The sequence below is a fragment of the Ursus maritimus genome, unplaced genomic scaffold (genome assembly GCF_017311325.1).
Source record: "Ursus maritimus isolate PB19 unplaced genomic scaffold, ASM1731132v1 scaffold_5, whole genome shotgun sequence".
NCBI classification, from domain to species: Eukaryota; Metazoa; Chordata; class Mammalia; order Carnivora; family Ursidae; genus Ursus; species Ursus maritimus.
Window position 1 is genome coordinate 34,834,862 of NW_024426663.1, and position 22,879 is coordinate 34,857,740.

The window sequence follows — 22,879 nt, forward strand, 5'->3', positions numbered from 1 at the left end:
AATTCCTTCAGTTTCTGCTGATCCTGGAAGGTCCTTATCTCTCCATCGATTCTGAATTACAGCCTTGCTGGATGAAGGATCCTTGGCTACATGTTCTTCTCGGATAGAGCTTTGAAAATACCCTGCCAACCCTTCCTAGCCTGCCAGGTCTCTGTAGACAGGTCTGACGTTATTCTGATATTTTTCCCTCTGTACGTAAGGATTTTCTTCCCCCTGGCCGCTTTCATTACTGTATCTTTGGATCTAATATTTGCGAAATGCACTATGTCGTGACGTGGTGTAGGTCTGTTCTCATTGACCTTGGGAGGGGTCCTCTCTGCCTCTTGGACACGAATGCTGTTTCCTTTGCCAGATTAGGGAAGTTCTCAGCTACAATTTGTTCAAATATCTCTTCTAGACCTCTCTCTTTCTCCACCCCCTCGGGGATGCTGATTCTGACATTGGAATGTTTCATTGAGTTAGTAATCTCCCATAACCTACATTGTTTTTTTTTTTTTTTAAGATTTTATTCATTTATTCAATAGAGATAGAGACAGCCAGCTAGAGAGGGAACACAAGCAGGGGGAGTGGGAGAGGAAGAAGCAGGCTCCCAGCAGAGGAGCCTGATGTGGGGCTCGATCCCATAACGCTGGGATCATGCCCTGAGCCGAAGGCAGACGCCCAACCACTGTGCCACCCAGGCGCCCCCCGTAACCTACATTCTTGAGATTGGATTTTTTTGAGCCAAGTTTCTGTTTTAGCTTTCTCTTCTTCCATCCCATCCTCCAATTCACTAATTCGTTCTTCTGCCTCATTTACCCTGCTGTCAGAGCGTCTAGTTTAGACTGCATTTGATTCATAGCATTTTTAATTTCTGCCAGACTCGCTCTCATTTCTGCCCTTAGAGATTCTATATTCTCATTAATATTTTCATTAATAGTTTTTTCAAGCCTACACATCATCTTGACCATTGTTACTCTGAACTCCATTTCTGACAATTTGGTTATATCCATATCCATCAGTTCTGTGGCAGAGGCCACAGACTCATTATCTTTTCTTTGCTGGGGGGGATTTCTCCTTCTCGTCATTCTGATGAGGAGAGGTTGTGGGGATGCCCACAGCCCAAGTTATTGACCAGGACACAGGCAGTGTGCACTTGTTATATAGGGACCTTAGGGATGTCAGCTTCCTGATTTTTCAGCCTGCCTTCTGGGCGAGGGGCCTGCCGCGCTGATATTCAGGAAACCTTGTTTGGGTAGAGTTGCCCCGTCCCCTGCGAGGAGGTATGGGGCTGGGCACACTGTGAGCTGGTATTTCCAGGCTTTTGTTCTCTGGCGGCTTTCCCTGGCAGTTTGCTGTGCCTCTTCTGAGAGTCAGAGCAGCAGTGGCCGTATCCTAGCCTCTGTCTCAGAACAGAGAGATCGCAGTCCGCTCTCCACTGAGCTCTCTTGGCCACTTTAACTCTGTTTCCGTCGGTGCTGCTAAAAACCCTGCAGCGACCCGGGATGTGTGCCCCACAGTCTGTGTCCCAGCCCTCACTTCCAGGGCCGGCACGTCTCTGTCCTTTGTGCTTCTAACACCGCCAGCCGCCCCCGGTTCCCACGTGCGCTCCTAAGCTCCCTGTTTCAGTGTGGTTTGCGTGCGCTCTGGAGCACCGGTTTTCAGTCTGGTCACGCGCGTTCCCGGGCTCAGTTTGCGTTCTCACGGGTGCAGGTCCGCGAGTCAGCCCGCTCCCCAGCACAAGTGGCTACCGCTTCCCGGTGTCTGAGCATGGAGGCTCCCTCCCCCTTCCGTTTATTTTCCTATATCTGTGCGCAGATTCACAGCTTCCCGTTTCGTATCTCAATACTCAGCACTGGAGATGTTCGTTTGTAGAGATCCAGGCATATCTTCCTGCATCTCAGGCTGGTTCTGTGGATTTTCAGGATGGTCTGGTAGATATCCAGCTCGACTCGGGACCAGCTGAGAAAGGGTCTCCTACTCCACCATCTTTTCTCCTCCTTGCAGAAAGTGGTCGCTTTTCTGTTCATAGAGTTTCTGCTACTCTTTTCTTCGTTCTCTAGTTGCGTTCATAGGTATTCAGAATGGTTTGGTAGCTCTCTCACTGAATTCCTGGGACCAGACGAAATTTGAGCCTCCTGCTCCTCCGCCATCTTGGACTCCTCTTTTTGAAAAAGTTTTAAATAGGAAATGGCATGGAATGTAGGGAAAGATACAACTAATATCCAACTAATATCCAGCATTCTCTATGTAAAATGGATGTCCAGACTTCAACTTTTGTTTACTGACTTTAAAGTATATCTTTCTCCATTTCCAGATAATTCCCCCACCACCTCCCATATGTCCAGATTCTTTTGATGATGCTGATGCTTTGGGAAGTATGTTAATCTCTTGGTACATGAGTGGCTATCATACTGGTTACTATATGGTAAGTGATCACTCAGCATCTTTCCTGACAATATCTTTGTGGTTATGTGACTTTGTTTTGTTTATGACTAAAAAGTGGTTGGTTATATTTGTTAGATCCTAAGAGCTAAAAACTACCTTAAAGTTTAAAAATATACAATTATTTGTTTAAGGCTTACATTACTCTTGTATTGTCCTTGCTAAGTGTAATTGTAGTGCATTTAAAATTTTTTCATGTTACTAGATTATGTTGATAATATGGTTTCTAATTTAATGACACTCTTTCTAAATTATTGTCTAATCTCATTAGTCTTTCTCTTTCAATCTGAAGTAAAAATGCATTGTAGGAGATAGAGAAAGAATGAATAATACCTTGAGAAAGAAAGAAAGACAAATAGTGTTAGGTTCTTTCTGTGCATAGAGTAAGGTCTGAGGTGATAAAGGCCAAACTGTACCTTAGGGATTGAAGCTCCGTACTTGTCACTTTATACAAGTCTGTTGTAGGCAGGTAGTAGTGTGATTTAGCAAGACGTTTTTAATTTTTTTTTATTTGAATTTTTATTTAAGGAATTTTACATGTGATTTCCTTCACTGCCAATCACTGTAGCTCCTCCAACGTCAGAATCACAATCTTCAAAATAGCCCTTTTAGAAAGAACTTTTGTTCAGCCCACATTTGTCACTGTCAGTCCAGAGTTCTTTCAGTTGGGCTTCTTTGGTCTTCCCTTGAATATGGACATACTTCACAAATTCCCCACCTGTAACCTTTGGGAGCCAGTTTCTTGAACTTAGGACCTTAGAAGTCAAATTATAGGAAATACCCTGATTGCTATTTTGGCAAATGATCTAAAATTTTTATTCCTTAATTTTTTCTAATATTGAAAATTGTTGCTACTTCCACTCTACTCCATGCGCCCAGCAGAAAATGTTACAGGTCTCATTGTCACCACAGCAATAAAGTTGCTGTGATGGAAGCATAACCTGTGTCTCTAATCGCTGCAATTTTTAAATTTTTTATATTTATTTATTTATTTATTTTAAGATTTTATTTATTTGACAGCGACCACAAGTAGGGGGAGCAGCAGGTAGCGGGAGAGGGAGAAGCAGGCTCCCTGCTGAGCAGGGAGCCTGATGTGGGTCTTGATCCCAGCACCCTGGGATCATGACCTGACCCAAAGGCAGACGCTTAACAACTGAGCCACCCAGTCATCCATGCAATTTTTAAATTTTTTAAAAGGAAGCTGTTATGCTATGCTGAGATTATGATGGGATATTGTAGGTACTTGAATATCTGGTTAATTAATATATAGAAGAAGAAAAACAACTGACTTGAAGGTGTAATTTTTTAAATGTATTACTTGTACATGCTCCCATTAATGCTATTATTTAAAAGCTAATCTTGAGCAGTTGTATAATGTTGGTATATTTGTATTGTATGATGAAGGTCACCTTGTAATGACCAAAAAGATAATGGAAAGTAACAAATTAACAGTTTGTAATTTGAGACCAATCATTTAACTTGGTAAGCTTCCATTTTCTGCACTTCACATATCTCTGCATATATTTTTTATTATGAAATATTTTGAAAAATATTACATAGGGGCACGTGGGTGGCACTGTTGGTTGGGTGTCTGACTCTTGGTTTCAGCTCTGGCTGTGGTCTCAAGCCCTGCCTCAGGCTCAGCGCAGAGTCTGCTTGGGATTCTCTCTTCATCTCTCCCCCTCCCCTCCACATACACACTCACATGCTCTTTCTCTCTAACATAAATAAATCTAAAAATATATGTACCATACATAAATTACTGATGTAACTCATGATTACTTTTCAATTTTTTAGAATGAAAAAGAGCTTTTTTACCCACATGCACCATATTTTGGCTTATTTTCAGATTCATATTATGCATAGGTTCATGCTTTTATTTGGTCATTGTTGTTAACTTGTTACTGAAATATATATGCAGAAAAGTCCACATATTAGAAGTGAACAGCTTGATTAAAAAGAACATTATTGGGATGCCTGGGTGGCTCAGTCGGTTAAGCATCTGCCTTCAGCTGAGGTTATGATCCCATGGATCAAGTCCCGCACTGGGCTCCTTGCTCAGTGGGGAGCCCGCTTCTCCCTCTGCCTGCAGCTCCCTCCTGCTTGTGTGCACGTGCTCTCTCTCTCTGACAAATAAATAAATAAAAAATCTTTTAAGAAAACAAAGAGCTGTATTTTTTAAAAAAATCATCATAATCCTAAAGCTTCCTTATGTCTCCTTCTAGTCACTACCAATCCCTTTCCCAAGGGTAAGCATCTTCCCGACTTCTAACATCATAGATTAGTTTTGCCCTTTTTTGAACTTTTATGACTGGAATAAAACCAATGCACGGCTCAATGTCACCACCCTGAGATCATGACCTGAGCCAAAATCGAGTCAGATGCTTAACCAACTGAGTTACCCAGGCACCCCAACATTATGAATATATCTAATCTGAAGGATGGCATGGATGAAAATTAGACTTGGTTAAAGTACATTTATAAGTACTCCTATTTCAAGTACTTGATTGTACTATGTTATTAAAACGTAGCAGATTTTCCCTGGACTTAACAACTATGACGCTGACCATAAAATTGCAGATGTTCCACTTTCTTCCATGAGTTCAAGCAACAGTTCTTAAGTATACAGCCTTGTCCAGAATAGTTGCCACAAATTCAGGACCAACCTATGACTAACTTGTTCCTAAGAAAAGATCTTTACTTGAAGGGGTATTACTTATATATCTGCATATATTAAAATGTAAACATACATTTACATTCACAAGTGTAAAGAAATCACAGTTTCCTAGATCTTGCATTTTTGTCTCTTTGAAATTGTTACCATTAAAAAGAAGCCACTACTCATTGTTAAGTTTTTTAACAGCTTAAATATTTTAGCCACCATTGCCTACAGCTAGCTTTTTTTTTTTTTTTCTTTTTTTTTTCCCTTTGGTGCAAAAAGGTGGTTTTATTAAAGCATGGGGACAGGACCCATGAGCAGAAAGAGCTTCTGCCTTGGGATTGTGAGGCGCAGCTCTCAGCTTTTTTTTTTTTTTTTTTTTTTTTAAGATTTATTTATTTATTGGTAGGGGATGGGAGGATGGAGAGGGAGAAAGAGAATCTTAAGCAGGCTCCCCACTGAGCATGGAACCTATTGCAGGGCTTGCTCTCACTACCGTGAGAGCTGAAATGAACAGTCAGACACTCAGCCGAATGAGCCACCCAGGCGCCCCTCGGTTAGCATTTCTTTTTTTTTTTTTAAGATTTTTTATTTATTTATTTGACAGAGAGAGACAGGCAGTGAGAGAGGGAACACAAGCAGAGGGAGTGGGAGAGGAAGAAGCAGGCTCCCAGCAGAGGAGCCTGATGTGGGGCTCGATCCCAGAACGGCGGGATCATGCCCTGAGCCAAAGGCAGACGCTTAATGACTGAGCCACCCAGGCGCCCCTCAGCTAGCATTTCTTTTTTTTTTTTTTTTTTTTTTAAGATTTTATTTATTTATTCAACAGAGATAGAGACAGCCAGCGAGAGAGGGAACACAGCAGGGGGAGTGGGAGAGGAAGAAGCAGGCTCACAGTGGAGGAGCCTGATGTGGGGCTCGATCCCGCAACGCCGGGATCATGCCCTGAGCCGAAGGCAGACGCCCAACCGCTGTGCCACCCAGGCGCCCCTCAGCTAGCATTTCTTAACCATTGCTTCACAGAAACATATGCCAGACAACGTTTCCATTAGCAACCTGTTCCCATTAGAGCAGCCAGATAGGATTTGGGTCCGCCTCTAGAAATCCAAGCAGAATGCAAATGACTTAAGATTAGTGTTTTTGGAATAACATAAAATAGGCTATAACTTTGGTACTTACTAAGAACAAATCACTTTTAATCTTATAAATCTAAAGTATAGATTAATAGTAAAGTGGAAAGCTGATATATATGAAGGGAAAGTAGAACACATGGGAGCTATAAGAGAGGAATGGGACATTTGGGTTAGGTCTGACCAGGAAAAACAAATAAATATTTGAGTATTAATCCTGCTTTCTTTGACTTCTAAAATGTTCTCTAGTACGTAGTGGTCTCTAACTGGTTTTATTTTAATAAATGAGCATGACACAGTGATAATTTACTTGACAGAATTAAGGTATAAGCTGGCTCAGGAACATCACTGGACTTTGTGAAAGAAGAAAATTTCTTAATTACAGCCTAATAATTGTTTACTCTGGGATCCCTTTTAAAGCACATTTGAAGGCTGTAAACTTATTTTCTGTTGATATTTTTTTAAGTAAAATTAGTAAAATGTCTTATGTGAACAAAGCGTAAATGTGTATGCTATTCTTTTAAATTCCTTTATGTTTCCTTACAGGGGTTCAAACAAAACCAAAAAGAAGGAAGGTGCTCACATTTCAATTAAGGAGTAAGTCTACCGTCATTATAAATTGACGAATCTTTAGCATAAATTTTGACGTTTGTGGAAAACATGTTTAAAAATTGAAATGGTGGGGTGCCTGGGTGGCTCAGTTGGTTAAGCATCTGCCTTCAGCTCAGGTCATGATCCTAGGGTCCTGGGATCAAGTCCCGTGTCAGGGTCCCTGCTCAGTGGGGAGCCTGCTTCTCCCTTTCCCTCTGCCCTTCCCCCCTGCCTCGCTGGCTCCTTCTCTCTCATCATTTTTTAAAAAAATTGTTAAAGCTGATACATTAAGAAATAGAAAAGTTAATAGAAAACTATTAAATACATTTTTAATTATTTTTAATTCAAGTATAATTAACATATACTATTATTAGTTTCAGGTGTACAACACAATGATTCAACAATTGTACACACTATTCAGTGCTCATGACATGTGTGCTCCTAATCCCCTACACCCATTTCACTCATGCACCCACCAAGCTCCCCTCTGTCAACCGCAAATTTGCTCTCTATATTTAAGAGTCAGTTTGGGGGCGCCTGGGTGGCACAGTTGGTTAAGCATCCAGCTCTTGGTGTAGGCTCAGGGTCGTGAGATAGAGCCTCATGTCAGGCTCCGTGCTCAGTGCAGATTCTGCTTGAGTTTCTCTCTCTCTCTCTCTCTCTCTCTGTGTCCCTCGCCCCTCCTGCTTATGCACTTCCTCTCTCGCTTTCTCAAATAAATAAATAAATCTTTAAAAAAAAAAAAAAGACTTTTTTTTCTTTGCTCCTTGTTTTTGTTTCTTAAATTCCACATATAAGAGAAATCATATCTTGTTTTTCTCCGACTTATTTCACTTAATTTCTCATTGTACTTTCTACATCCATCAATGTGTCTCAGATGGCAAAGTTTCATTCTTACTTATGGCTGAGTAATATTCTATTGTGTGTGGAACATCTTTCTTTTGTGTTTGTCTATCGATAAATAGTTGGGTTCTTCCATATCTTCCCTATTTTAAGTAATGCTGCAGTAAACATAGGGATGCATGTATCTTTTCAAATTAGTGTTTTTGTTTTCCTTGGGCAAATAGCCAGGGATGACCAGATCATACGGCCTGTTTTTAATTTGTTGAGGAACCTCCGTACTGTTTTCCACAGGGGCTACACCAGTTTGCATTCCCACCAAGTACATGAGGGTTCCTTTTTCTCCACATCCTCACCAACACCTGTTGTTTCTTGTTGATTTTTAGCCATTCTGACTGGAGTGGGGTATATCTCATTCTGGTTTTGAAATGCATTTCCCTGACGATTAGTGATGTTGAGCGTCTTTTCATGTGCCTGTTGGCCATCTGTATGTCTTCTTTGGGAAAATGTCTATTCATGTTGTCTTCTCATTTTTCAGTTGGAGTTTTTCATGTTGAGTTGCACACATTCTTCATATATTTTGGATATTAAGCCCTTAATTGAACACATCATTTGGAAATATCTTCTCCCATTTAATAGGTTGCCTTTTTGTTTTGTTGGGTGTCTTTACCGCAAGATTTTAGCAAAATCTTTTTATTTCGGTGATACCCCAGTAGTTTATTTTTGTTTTTATTTGCCTCACCAAAGGAGACATATCTAGAAAAATGTTTCTACAGTTAATGTCAGAGTGATTACTGCCTGTGTTTTCTTCTAGGAATGTTATGGTTTCAGGTCTCACATTTAGGTCTTTAATGCATTTTGAGTTTATTTTTGTCTGTAGTGCAAGGAAGTGGTCCAGTTTCCTTCTTTTGTATGTAGCTGTCCAGTTTTCCCAGCACCATTTGTTGAAGAGATTGGCTCTTCCCCATTGTATGTTCTTGCCTCCTTGGCCGAAGAATAATTACCATATAAGCATGGGTTTATTTCTGGGTTCTCAGCTCTGTTCCGTTGATCCATGTGTTTGGTGCGCTCACCAGTACCATTACTGGTTTGATCAGTACAGCCTTGTAGTCTGTCTTGAAATCTGAGATTGTGATACTGCCAGTTTGGTTCATCTTTTGTAAGATTGCTTTGGCTATTCAAGGTCTTTTGTGGTCACATACAAATTTGAGGAGTATTTGTTCTAGGTCTGTGGAAGATGCTGTGTATTATTATAGAGATTGCATTAAATTTATAGATTGCTTTAGATAGCATGGACATTTTAATATTATTTTTCCTCCATAAACATGGAATAGCTTTTTATTTGTTTTTGTTATCTTCAGTTTCTTTCATCAGTGTTAGAGAGTTTCTGGGGTATAGGTCTTTAACCTCCTTGGTTAGTTTTATTCTTAAGTGTTTTATTGGTTATGGTGCAATTGTAAATGGGATTGTTTTCTTATTTTCTGTCTCTATGAGCTCATTATTAGTACATAGAAATGCAACAGATTTCTCTGCCTTGATTTTGTATCCTGTGACTTTACCGAATTCATTTGTCAGTTCTAGTAGTTTTTTGGTGTCGTCTTTAGGGTTTTCTATGTATAGTAGTAGTAAATACATTTGGGTGTCAAAACAATTTGACAAAAGGTTGATCTACATTCTCTCGTGATATCAAAGTGTCATATCAGCAAATACTTGGTTAGTAGTGTGGAAGGAAAAACATCTTACAGTAAAGAGGTCCTTAGAATTAGTGACGATACTGCACCACTGTGGTGGGACAGCCAGACTTGGTTTTTGATTTAGCATGCGGTATGAAATAGACTGAATCATCTTGTAGGGTTTGGGTCAAAAGAGGTTAACTGGAATTAGCCTACAAGATCTTTTCCACTTACTGGAAACAGCTGGGGATAGAGCAGAAAGTTAAATTAAGACCCCACAAAAGAAATGATAAGATGGTAGTCTAGAATGTGAAATGTTATAGATGGTAACTGGCTTCCTTTCTTCAAAAAGTCAGTGAAAGAAAAAAAAAGTAGGGGAGTGAGTAACTGTTCTAGATTAAAAGTGACTTAAGAGGCATAATAGCCAAATGCCACATGGGCTTGGTTGGAATCTGGTTTGAACGGCCATCTGTAAGTCTTGAGGGTTGAAGAAATTTGAATATGGACTGGATTTTAAGTGAAATTAGATTAATTATTGCTAATTTAATGAGCTATGATGAGGGTGTTGTACTGTATGGAAGAATGTCTTTTTAAATTTGCATCAAGTATTTGTAAGTGAAGTGTTAAAATGTCTTGAATATCTTTTTAAATTTAGCAAAACGTATGTGTATGTGCATAAAGCATATATGGCTGTTGAATCCAAGTGGTGTGCACATGGATGTTCATTGTACTATTTTTTCTATTTTCTCTATGTTTGAAAAATATGTAAGAAAAATGTTCAGTATCTTTAAATTAGTAAAAGCTGTGCGACCATCATTGTATTCCTTTTCACGTATTATTTTATACTTCCAGTCCATATTCATCTGTATTTGATAGAGATGCCATCATAGCATTTTGTGCACACATGTGTATCCGCACTTTACATCACCTTTTAATGTTTTTTACATATTCTTTCTGTCAGATTGTTTGCCTGCATGTTACGCGACTCATTCAGTTCAGCAGTTTTTGGCATTCTGGATAACATTACACGGGTACCTTCTTATATGTGGTAATTTGATTCTGTTCTTTCATAGCCTTCGGGTAAATTTCTGTTGTGACTATGGGATAGAAGATTGTGGGCATTATGATTCTTGATGTTTCCATGTTGCCTTGAGAAGCAGATTTTGAAAAATGTTTTTCTTGCCAGTTTCAAAATGCGTGTTGCGTTCCTGGGAGGAATATTTAAAATTATATAAATCATCACATTTAGAAGTATAATTACCCAGTTGCACCTGGCTGGATCAGTCAGTAGAGCATGTGACTCTTGATCTTGGGGTTGTGAGTTCGAGCCCCTTGTTGGGTATAGAGATTACTTAAAAATAAAATCTTTGTTTTTAAGATTTTTTTTTTATTAGAGAAAGAGCATGAAAGCGGGGAAGGTCAGAGGAAGAAACAGACTCCCTGCTGAACAGGGAGCTTGACGCGGGACTCGATCCTGGGAGTCTAGGATCATGACCTGAGCTGAAGGCAGCCGCTTAACCAACTGAGGCACCCAGGCGCCCTGAAAATAAAATCTTAAAAAAAAAAAATTCACCACTGTAGCCATGCTTCATCATCACAGTTAGAAACTGAATGATGACTCTGGAGCATGGCCTAATAAGAACCTGGTTTTTGCCTCTCTTTTCAGTACCGTTCATGCTCTTGAGAGCATCAGCCGGGGCATTCACGTGCACCACTACGGCCGCGTGGAAAGACGGTGGAGAGCGATATTTCACTTTAAATAAAACCAATTCTTGGTTTCCAGGCAGAAGACAGATGTGAAGCATTGTACCTAAACGTTCATGAGTCTTTGTGTTTAGATAAAGACTTCTTGCTAAGAGTAAATAAAATCTTTATGGAGTTTGGTTTCAGTAGACTCCTTAGGTATATTAATTTTGGTTTTTATTGTAAAGGAAACTAGAAACTGCCACATGAAATTTTTCTCTCTTTTATAAGTAATAATAATAGGTACATTTTTGAATGATTACTGGGTGTACTAGGCATAGGTTACTTGATTTAATCTTTATAGCACCATCAAGTTAGATATTCTTATTATTCCCATTTAACAGACAAGAAAAAGACTCACAGAGGTGAAATGACTTGTCCTTGGGCCACAGAATAAATGGTGGCACTGTGTATGACCTCAGAACTCTCCCTCCAGCTCTCGGCCCCCCTGCAGCTGCTTCTGAGCTCCATGCTCTCTCTGCACAATTTAGGATTTGGGCAAACACCTAAGGAAAATTTTTACGCAAATTTTTGGAGCACATCATTTTCAAATCCCTGCTCTCTAGACTCTACGTCTTGAGATTCCAGCTCCCTTATTCCAAGGCCCAAACTCTGTCTCTGTTCCATGTGTGAAGAACAGTACCTGTTTAAGCTCCACCTTCTGTGCTGCAGTTTGGAAATGGTGGGCAGCCAGAGTGGGGTGAATGGACTCACCTTACGTGCTGGCTTTTCTCATGGATCTCTGCTGTGTGTTGTCTGTTGCCCTATGCCCGGTTTCATCATCTGCGGAGACAGGCTCCGTGCTCAGCGTGGCGTCCGCTTGTCCCTCCTTCTGCTCTTCCTCCTGCTCTTGCGCGCTCGCTCTCTCTCTGTCTCTCTTTGAAATAAATAAAAAACAACATTACAGAGAGCAATCTTATAGGAAGATATATCTAAATGGAAAAAGTGAGATGCAGAAGTGTATTATGCTACCTGCCGTTTACGTAAATACACATTTACAGGAAAACAAGTATGCCACCGGCTGCTCCTCCTGTTATTTTTAGGTTTATTGAAGTAATCTCTACAGCATGGGAGTCGCACAGTCTTCAGACTGAGCCAGCCAGGCACCCCTGTTCCTCCTATTTTTTTTTTTTTTTTAAAGATTTTATTTATTCGACAGAGATAGAGACAGCCAGCGAGAGAGGGAACACAAGCAGGGGGAGTGGGAGAGGAAGAAGCAGGCTCATAGAGGAGAAGCCTGATATGGGGCTCGATCCCATAACGCCGGGATCACGCCCTGAGCCGAAGGCAGACGCTTAACCGCTGTGCCACCCAGGCGCCCCCCTGTTCCTCCTATTTTTAAACAAACATTTGATCATATTTTTCTTGAATACTCGGTTCGATGCTACAGTACATTGCATCACCTTTCCCATTCTGTAACAGTCAATTTGCTGTTATTCCATGTTTTTAAAAAATAATTCTATTGTGATGGTTAAAACCAAATATATGAAACAATGATATTATACTCTATTTCTCAAGTACAGAAGAGTAATGTGTCGCATTTGGCGTCACTGCTAAATATTTCTAAAATACATCTATTTTGGGCTTTTTTGTTTAACATAGTTCCCATCGAATTATTTCTGTGTATTGATGATTAATTTCATGTATTGAGCTGTAGATTCTAAGTAGTTCTGTAAAGATCATTGTATGTTGTCATACTGCTTCCCCCAAAGAATAAACTAGTTAATAATGCCTCTTTTCTTCCCACTTACCTAATTGTTAGAATATCTACATGTTATAGTTTAAGAATTATTTCTTTTTCCATTGTTACTTAAGAATTAAGTTCTAAAATAGTTTGAATCTATTTTGGAACATTACATGTTTCCCCCAGTACCTGGAAGTAGAGCATTTCTGTGAAACCTTTCATAATCTGAGATAGCATAGAGCCAAGAAGCAAGTACCATTTACCATTAATTTATATGGAAAATTTTTGAACACCCCAGATGACAAAAGTAACCTCTCAGGATTTTTTGGTACCTTAGTACACAACGTGCTAACGGATGCGCAGAGTAAATGGACATAAAGCATAGACGCTCGCAGTTCAGAGATGTGGCAGCTGGATGCTGAGACACCAGGGAGGGAGCCTGGCAGTACTTCTAACAGCCTTTGCAAAACACACACTGAATGTTATTTCTGCTTTTTGCCTTTTTCATAAAAACGTAAATCTTCTTGAGATTTCTTTTGGTTAGTGAAAAGAGGTGCTACTGGTGTAGGTCTTTGGTACAAAGCAGAGTAGCCTAACGCAAACTTTCGAAAAGCATGGGGATACTTGTATTCAGTTTATTCTTTTAATGCTTTATTTTTTTAAATAACTACATTGTTGGAGCACCCAGATGTCTCAGTCGGTTAGGCCTCCAACTCTTGATTTTGGCTCAGGTCTTGATCTCGAGGTCGTGGAGACAGGCTCCGTGCTCAACGTGGAGTCCGCTTGTCCCTCTCCTTCTGCTCTTCCTCCAGCTCGTGTGCTCTCTCATTCTCTCTCAAATAAATAAAAAACGACATTGTTGTTTGTAATGCAGAGCAATCTTATAAGAAGACAGGCTCTGTGGTCATCACGGAATCCGCTTGTCCCTGTCCTTCTGCTTTTCCTCCCGCTCGTGCACTCTCATTCTCTCTCTCTCTGAAATAAATAATGACATTGTTGCTTGTTATATAGAGCAATCTTATAGGAAGATATATTTAAATAAAAAAAGTAAGATACAGAAGTGTATTATGCTACCTGCCATTTGTGTAAATACATATTTACGAACATGTGTGTACATTGATGGTCACCTCAGGGTGATACTCAAGTTATCTCTGAAGAGGGACTAGAAGGTAGGCATGTGAGGGAGACTTCACAGCATACCCTTAGATGTTTTGTGTTTGTGTGTGTGCTGTGTATGTTTACTGACAGTAAAAATATGTAATTGAAATAAATCTGGTAAGATGTTTCTGTCATTACTCCTTTCAACTTTTTTTTCATTTTTATAGGTAATTCATACAGTGTTCTCTGATAGGTAAGTGCTTTTTCCTCATTTTTTGAAGAATACTCCATACCAGTATGTAAAACTGCCTTGTTTTTTAAAGTTGCACGATACTTTTACGTAGAGATGTGTTCCATACATATTTGAGCTCTTATGGATGGAATTTTAGGCAGTTCCCAGTTGTTTGCTATTTAATGCTACAGTTAGTACTCTTTTACATACTTTTTTGTAGATTTAGGAATACATTTTTAGAATTACCTTAATAGGATCTAGAAGTCTAATCTAGATTTGGATTCTAGAATTAGAACAGCTAGATTGAAGAAAACATGCATCTGTAATTTTAATAGTTTTTTGCCATGTTGCTCTCAATAGAGACTGTCTTAATATTCTCACCAACATTGTTTGAGAGTTCCTGTTTCCCCGATTCTTTTCAGTAATCTATGAAACCTTTGGATTCTTGTCAATGTAATCGTTGGAAATGGTTATCTCGTAATTTTTTATTTTATTGTAAAGTTCAGCATCCTTTCATGTGTTTAAGAGCTTTATGTCTTTTCTTTGCTGAAAACTTTATATCATCTTTGCCCACTTTTTAACTGGGATGTTTTTCCTTTTTGATTTGCAAGAATTCTTTATATGTTATGGAAATCATCTCTCCATGATAGAAGTTGCAAATACTTGTTTTCTAGTTTATCATTTATTTGACCTTCCTTTTGGTATTAGTGATTCCTGTCTTTTTGACAGAAATGTCTACCTTCCTGTATCTGTGTGATAGAATTTTCCTTTTATCAGTTTAGATATTTGTGTTTACTCTTTTAATTCTTGTTTTTCAAATTTTATTGATAGTTCTCATTATTCAGAGATTATGTATTTGCAAATTTGCCTGCTCGCTAACATTTATCTGTAATGCCCAAGTCAGTAATTACGGCACTTTTGCCGTCGTTCATGGACCAAGTGCAGAGTGGCAAAAAATTTGAGACCTCGTACACCGACCTTCACACTTGAGCTTGAGCAGTGCTCTGTCTTCATCTTTCTTTTTTATAAGATTTTATTTATTTACTTATTTATTTAGAGAGCACAAGGGAAGGGAAAGAGAGAATCTCAAGCAGACTCCCCACTGAGTGCAGGGATCTCACGACCATCAGATCATGACCTGAGCCGAAGTCAAGAGTTGGATGTTAACTGAGCCACCCAGGCGCCCCATCTTCATCTTTCATCTCATGCTATGAACAAGCATTCTTTGCATGTCTTTTTAGTGCTACATTTTTCACATTTCTGTTCCTTTTCTCTCTTTAAAGTGGCCCCCAAACATTGTGCCTTGTGTTCCCAAGTGCAGGAAGGCTGTGAGCTGCCTTACAGAGCGAATGTGTTGGTTAAGCTTCATTCAGGTGTGAGTTATAGTGCTTTTGGCTGTGATTCAGTGTTAACCAATATATTAAGGAATGTGTCTTTCAACAGAAACCACATTTTAAAAGGTATTTATCGGGGCGCCTGGGTGGCGCAGTCGTTAAAGCGTCTGCCTTCGGCTCAGGGCGTGATCCCGGCGTTCTGGGATCGAGCCCCACATCAGGCTCCTCCGCTGTGAGCCTGCTTCTTCCTCTCCCACTCCCCCTGCTGTGTTCCCTCTCTCGCTGGCTGTCTCTCTGTCACATAAAATAAATAAAATCTTTAAAAATAAATAAATAAATAAATAAATAAAATAAAAGGTATTTATCCGTTGATAAAAATGTGAGTAGAGGCTTGCCTAAACATAGCTTTTTATTTCTTCTAGGAGCAATGGCTCGGTTTTCACAAATTCATTGTTGTGTTTGTTTTTTAAGATATTATTTATTCATTTGAGAGAGCAAGTGTGTGCGAGAGAGCAGGCATGGCAGGGGGAGGAACTGAAGGAGAGGGAGAAACAGACTCCCCATTGAGCAGGGAGCCCCACACGGGCTTGATCCTCAGGGTGGTCAGTTCCAGCCCCGTGTTGGGGTCCACACTGGGCGTAGAGCCTACCAAAAAAAGTATAGTGACTGTTTTTTTAATGTCTGAAAAACTTTTTAAGATGATTTATAGTCTGAGAGAGAGCAAGAGAGAGAGAGAGAACAAGCAGGGGAGGGACAGAGGGAGGGGGAGAAGCAGGCTCCTCGATGAGCAGGGAGCCCAACTCGGCTCAATCCCAGGACCCTGGGATCGTCACGTGAGCCAAAAGCAGACACTTAACTGACTAAGCCACTACAGTGACTTTTTAGAACATAATTACCATGAATAATGAGAACTGAATGAATTTATTTTGAAGTCATTCTACAAGCAGTTTGCACAAGAATAGAGATAGTGACAATAATTTTGTTAGTGATTTCAGTGAGAATTCAAATAGAGCAAACCCAAGTTTTTATCCCGTATTTTCCCAGTATTTAATGTAAGTGTGTGTATCTAAGGTGGGTAACATTCTTTGGATGCAGCTAACTGTTCATTAGTTGTTATGCATGAGCCTGTATCTATCTTATACTGATTTTAGATTTCAAATATATTCTTACTGTGTTCTAGCTGCTTATTTTGATGATTCTTAATGGATTTTATCACTTTTGAAATTTCATGGCTCATAATTTTGTTAATTTTTTTTTTTTAAGATTTTATTTATTTGACAGAGCACAAGCAGAGGGAGCGGCAGGCAGAGGGAGAGGGAGAAGCAGGCTCCCCTGCGGAGGAGGGAAGCCCAATGTGGGGCTCAATCCCAGGACCCTGGGATCATGACCTGAGCTGAAGGCAGTCACTTTATCAACCGAGCCACCCAGGCACCCCTCATAATTTTGTTAAATGGGCAGATTATAGGTACCTTCTTTGTTGTATAACAGCAAAATATTTCATTTTTACATTCATTAGCCCCAGTAAGAATGAGCAGTCCAATGACTGTTTTTCATTTCTGTATCATTTCTTAGCCTCCATTTACTTCTGTATACACATCTGTCTTTTACATTTGTCCACTTACAAACTTTATCAAGTGAATTTTGATGCACAAGCATCATAAAAGGTGAATACTGGCTGGGGGGTGGGGAAAAGGATGAATACTATTACATGTGTGTTTCTTTTTTAGCAAAGTGGGATGGTTCACGTTTTTACCACAAAATATTTTGATGAAATCCCTCCTGTTGAAGGACTGAATGACACTACTGTATTTCCTTTTTTGTCCTTGGAAATGTATCAGTTCTTGAGTTGGAGAAAATGCACCTAAGTAGCATATGTCATTTTGAAGACTCATCATCTGAGACTTTGCTTATAGGCACAAGTTCACCACAACTGTTAGTCGACAGTAGGGATCACAAATTTTTTCTTAAGGGCAGCTGACCCCGTCGGAAGAGCATGTGACTCTTGATCTCGGGGTCGTGAGTTTGAGCCTCACATTGAGTTGTAGAGATTACTTTAAAAATAAGAGATAAAAAGACTAAGAAATAATGTAAATTTTTTTTCCTGGGGCGCCTGAGTGGTTCAGTTGTTTGGGCGACTGCCTTCGGCTCCGGTCATGATCCCAGGGTCCTGGGATCAAGCCCCACATCAGGCTCCCTTCTCTGCAGGGGAGTCTGCTTCTCCCTCTGCCTGCTGCTCCCCCTGCTCATGCGCTGTCAAATAAGTAAAGAAAAATCTTTTTTAAAAAGTAAAAATAAAATAAATTTTTTTTCTTAAAGGAATAGATAGTAAATACATTAGGCCATAGTTTTCCAGCTGCTGGTCTAGATGTCGCTATCTCTACATTCATCTTCTAACTGGTTTAATAATTATGAAAATATTTCCTTTGCCGGTTTGTTCTCTGTGCTATTATAGAGAATGAAAAAGTCTGAACTCTCAACTGTTTTTCAAGGAAGTCTTAAAAAAAAAAAGACCACAAGGATAAAGGACGGTGTCTCCAGACTTCTGTTAAAACTTTTTGAAAGAAAATCCAGCTCTTTGGGCAACAGAATAAGAAAACTGAAGGATGATATAATAGTGATCATCTCATTGTTGATGACTTATTTCATCATCGTTTTAGGTGATTCTGTCCATGTTTTTTTTTTAAACCATAGCTGCAGATAATCAAGTGTATTATCTATCATTAAATAACAAATTACCCCAAAATTTAGCACTTCAAAACAGCACATTTATTATCTCTGGGTTTTGTTGGTTAGGAATCCAGGAGCAGCTTATTAGCTGGTAGCTGGGTGGTTCCCATGAGACTACAGTCATCTCAAGTTTTTGCTGGGACTGGAGGATTTGCTTCCAAGCTCACTGACTGGTTTTTGTTTGGAGACCTGAGCACTTTGCTTCTTGGGGCTCTCCATACACATCCTGAGAGTCACACCGTGGCGGCAGGATTCCCCAGGGCGAGCGATCTCGTAGGGAGTGAGCAAGACCACACTTCCGTAACTTAGTTTCTGAGTCAAACACTGTCCCTTCTACCTTTTTCTGTTGTTTAGATGTAAGGAGTTGGATGACACGGTCGACTGGAGGGGATTACCAAGGGCATGCATACCAGGAGGCAGTTATCACTGGGGACAGTCTTGAAGGCTGGCTGTCACAATGAGTTACAGTCAAATAAAGACAGAGATGAAGAATAAAATGTTCAAAAATAAGGGATAATAAAATTACTAAAATTCTGTATTTTAGATTTATAAAAGAATCTAGTAGCATTAGCATAATTGCAAGATAGGAGTTTTATCATTTATCATTATTATTCTAAGTAAATTTTCTCTGTTCTTTGGCAGACCTCTAAGAAATTGTACACAAAGAGTTATTAGAACTGCTCACAAAAGAAACTCAAAAATAAAATAGGACCCAGTGGACCCAGATGATACACCAGGAATTAATTTCCTCTTTTTGCTTTCCTTAGAAGTTTTACAAACTTCTTATCTACTGTTTACTAAAATGGGTATCTTAGGGCAATGAATTTTTCTCTGGACAATGCTTTAGTTGTATTTTGTAGAATCTATTATGTAGAATCCTTACCATTTTCTAGGTATTCTAAAACTTTGTTTTCAACTCTAGAGATGTATAATGTTTTAATTTCTAGGTAATTAGGTTTAATTTCTAGTTGTAGTTGGGTGATGTTTGTATTGTAATCACTTTTTTTTTTAAGACTTCTATTTGAGAGAGAGAGAGAGCAAGAGAGCACAAGCTGTGGGGGGGGGGGCAGAGGGAGAGGGACGAGCGGACACCTGACCGAACAGGGATCCTGACGCAGGGCTCAATCCCAGGACCCCGGGATCTCGACCTGTTCTGAAGGCAGACACTTAACCAACTGAGCTACCCAGGCTCCCCGGTTTTTGTTTTTGTTTTTTTAATACATGATTTTGATCACTGTTTTGTAATGTTTTTAATTTTGTTAGGATAGATCAAATACCAGCGTTCCTTAAAAAATTTTTTTAAATAGTCCTGCACATTTATTCTTGTGTGAATTTCACAATTTGTGTAATTATTCAATCTTATAAAGATTGAATTTATTGCATTGTCTTTATATTAGCATATTTTATTCTAGTTTTATTTCCCTTGATGAGTGTATTGCTTTCCATCTTCTTTAGATTTTATAATAGTTTTTTTGTGCTTTTTTGTTAAAGATTTTATTTATTTAATTGACAGAGACAGCCAGCGAGAGAGGAAACACAAGCAGGGGGAGTGGGAGAGGAAGAAGCAGGCTCCCAGCGGAGGAGCCTGATGTGGGGCTCGATCCCAGAACGCTGGGGTCACGCCCTGAGCCGAAGGCAGACGCTTAACCGCTGTGCCACCCAGGCGCCCCAGAAAATAGGTTTTTAAATTGCATCCTTATATCTAGATCTTTTGTCCCCCAAATACAGGTGCAGCTCTCTCCCAAGGAGAACGGTATTCTGATGCGCCATGATCAACATGACGAAATTTCATCTTTTTCTTCATGAACAATTGGTTGGGTGGCATAATCACCTGCATCTCCCCTTGTTGCATGTGACTCGTGCTTAAGTAACCAGCCATGTGTTTGAAGGGAATAATCAGTTTGAATAACTCAACAATGGAAATGTGAGTAATTAAAAGAAACTCAGTCACATGTAGTACAGAAAAGTCAGTCTGTGAAAATTTCAACTCAGCCCATTTGTATATTATAACTTTCTTAGTATAAAGTATGTTAAGCTTTTTATTAATGCCTTTAAAAATAAATGGTAAATTTTTAAAATCTTGACTATATGAGTATTTTTCTTTAGAACATATGTGGTAAGATAAAATGCAGGAAGAGAATTATTCAGACTTAACTTAGATAAAGGGTAGTAGGGTAAAGATACAACCGATTGTAAAGCCATGTTGTTAATCCAAGTTTAGGAAACAAAGCTTATGGGAAGCTGAGTGTCACAGCACTGGACCGAGCCAGTCAAGGACCACAGCTCTGTTCCGTTTCTTGGAAGTCATATTGTCATTCTCCTCTCCGCACTTTTTGTGCCTGCCTCTCTTTCTTCTGGCCTCCAGATTTTCCTCATGCGTGCTGCCTAACATGGCTGCCCACGCTTTCGTGCTTTCATCACTGCCTTGCACTTCCATCTGCTGTCCGTTTCACTGTATCTCTTGTCAGTTCAGATTCTCAGGAGAGAGAGAAAATCCTGTTGTTTCAATTGAGTCTAAGGATGGGTATCTATGTGCCTGGGATTCTCCCTAGTCTTTTTAGCTGTGGGAGAAGAGGTTAATATAAAAAGTTCTATTTCTTTCAGAAGTTTCGTCTGGACAAAGTAGATGTACGTAACATATTTGTAGCGGCCCAGTACATATTCGTTGAGTAAAATGAATATTCCAATTCCTGGTAAGTAAACTTCACAAAATGGGATGTCGTAGGGCTTAAGTTTTCTTGTACAGGTGAGTAGGTTTTTATTTTTCTTGACAGTATTTTAGACATTCGACGTATTTTCATTGCCTACGTGTGCCAGATTAAACAGTTATGAAGATAGCTTATTTGCTTTCGATGACATTTTTGGAAACCCTCTTTTAATACCTAACAGTTGGAAGGTGGTTGTAGGTTCAGACAAGTCAGTCATTCATTTCAGCAGTTACTCAGTTTTGTTTGTTTATATGCTGGGTATTCTTCTACCTGCTTGGAGATAGCAGGAAACAAAACGGGTTTTGTTGAAACTCCGATGAAATTTCCTGCTTACAGCGGTGGGACCCACTGGTAAACAAGTCAAGTGTGTAAGGTGCCAGATAGTAATGCATGCTGTAGACAGAAATGTGGCAGGGAAAGGGGTTAGGCCGAGTGCAGCTGGAATGTGGACGCTTTTTTAAGGGGGCACCTGGTTAGCTGAGTCAGGAGAGCATGCATCTCCGATGTCGGGAAGGTATGCAACTCGATCTCGGGGTTGTAAGTTCAAGCCCCATGTTGGTTGTAGAGATTACAATTTTTTTTTTTTTTTTTGAAGAATGCTCAGGGAAGCTGAGGTGACATTTGAGCAGAGATGTGAAGAAAATGAGAGCCATTCATATAAGTAGAAAGAGAACCTCCGTGGCAAAGGAATTGACAATACAAAGGCCCTAAGAGTATGGCATGTTCAGGGAATGGCAAAGAAACCAGTGTGGCTGGAATGGAAGTGAAGGAGGAGGAGAGATTAAAGAGAGGAAGGTAAGAGAGGAAGCCGGGGTCAGCTCAGATGGAGGCCACTATAAGGTCCTTCTGCGTTTATTTTCATCTGGGACACATTGGAAGGTTTTGAACCAAAGGTATAGCATGATCTGATTTATTAAAGTGTCTTATGACTGCTCTGTTTGTATTAAAAATAGATTAAGATTCAAGGGAGGCAGCTGGCTGACCAGTTAGGACCAGTGGTTAGTAGTGGTTGAATCTGAGTGTATTTTTTAAGTAGAGTTCAGCCTTTGCCAATAAATTGATTACATGTGGAGTACGAAAGAGAAATCAAGGATGACTCAAGTTTTTGTGCTTCTGCAAGGAGAACAACAAAAGTGGAATTTACTGGCATGGAGAAGTTGAGTACTGGTGGGAAAGAAGGATAGAGTTGGGTTTAGACAGGTGAAATCTGAGATGAAACTCATAACTCATACTAAGAGGAGTTAGATACGAGTCAGGAGTTCAGAGGAGAGATCTGGGCTAGAGATGAAAATGTATAGTTCGCACAGACTTGGAATTTCAAGCTGTTTAGTGGGACCAGATCTCCAAGCGAGTGCATTTACATAGAGATGTCCGAGAACTCTGGAGTATCCGCAGTGTTTAGAGGTCAGATATGAGGAAAAGCAGTAAAGAAGACTGAGGGAATTCTGAGTTAGGAGGAAACCCAGAAGGGGTGCCTGGAAGCCAAATGAAGCATTTGAGGAGGGAGCAATGGGCCAGATCAGGGTTACTGCTGGGTCAGATGCTGTTAACAAGTAAAGCAGGATGAGGACTGAGACGTGTTCCACTGAATCGAGCGATGTGGAGATCAATGGTGACCCTTATTAAGAGCTGTTTTGGTGGAATGGAGAAGACAGAAGCCTTGTGGGAGAAAATGTAAGAAAGAACAATTAAATATTTCACCACATATAAACTCTTTCAAGGAATTTTGCACTTCTGAATTTATTTGTATACTAGTAAAACCGTATACAGCTTTTAGAGTTTGTGATTCTTAGTTCATTTGTGTACATGTTTATGACTGTGTAATTGTTTACATGAAATTTCTTACCGTGAGTCCTGGTAAAAATCTGAAAAATATGGAGTTAGAAGATGTAGGTATTGTGTGGTTAAGAGGTTAAGGATGGGGGCGCCTGGGTAGCGCAGTCATTAAGGCGTCTGCCTTCGGCTCAGGGCGTGATCCCGGCGTACCGGGATCGAGTCCCACATCGGGCTCCTCTGCTGTGAGCCTGCTTCTTCCT

General features: G+C 39.8%; 1 protein-coding gene and 1 non-coding gene across 3 annotated transcripts in view; one reads left to right on the forward strand and one right to left on the reverse strand.

Moving 5' to 3' along the window:
- The window catches only part of SMN2 (survival of motor neuron 2, centromeric), a 45,176-nt gene extending 24,963 nt beyond the window's left edge, over window positions 1-20,213 (forward strand). The window contains exons 8-11 of one of the 2 annotated variants that reach the window (XM_008691319.2): window positions 2,297-2,407; window positions 6,760-6,810; window positions 14,070-14,095; window positions 19,864-20,213. In XM_008691319.2, coding sequence (XP_008689541.1) covers window positions 2,297-2,407; window positions 6,760-6,807 — 159 coding nt within the window. In that variant the 3' untranslated portion in view covers window positions 6,808-6,810; window positions 14,070-14,095; window positions 19,864-20,213. The remainder of the gene's footprint in view (window positions 1-2,296; window positions 2,408-6,759; window positions 6,811-14,069; window positions 14,096-19,863) is intronic. The other variant, XM_008691320.2, reaches the window with a different exon arrangement.
- On the reverse strand, window positions 3,308-3,429 carry LOC121100857. The gene has a single exon (XR_005832644.1). It is a non-coding gene; the product is annotated as a small nucleolar RNA SNORA1 (small nucleolar RNA).
- Window positions 20,214-22,879: the final 2,666 nt, after the last annotated feature.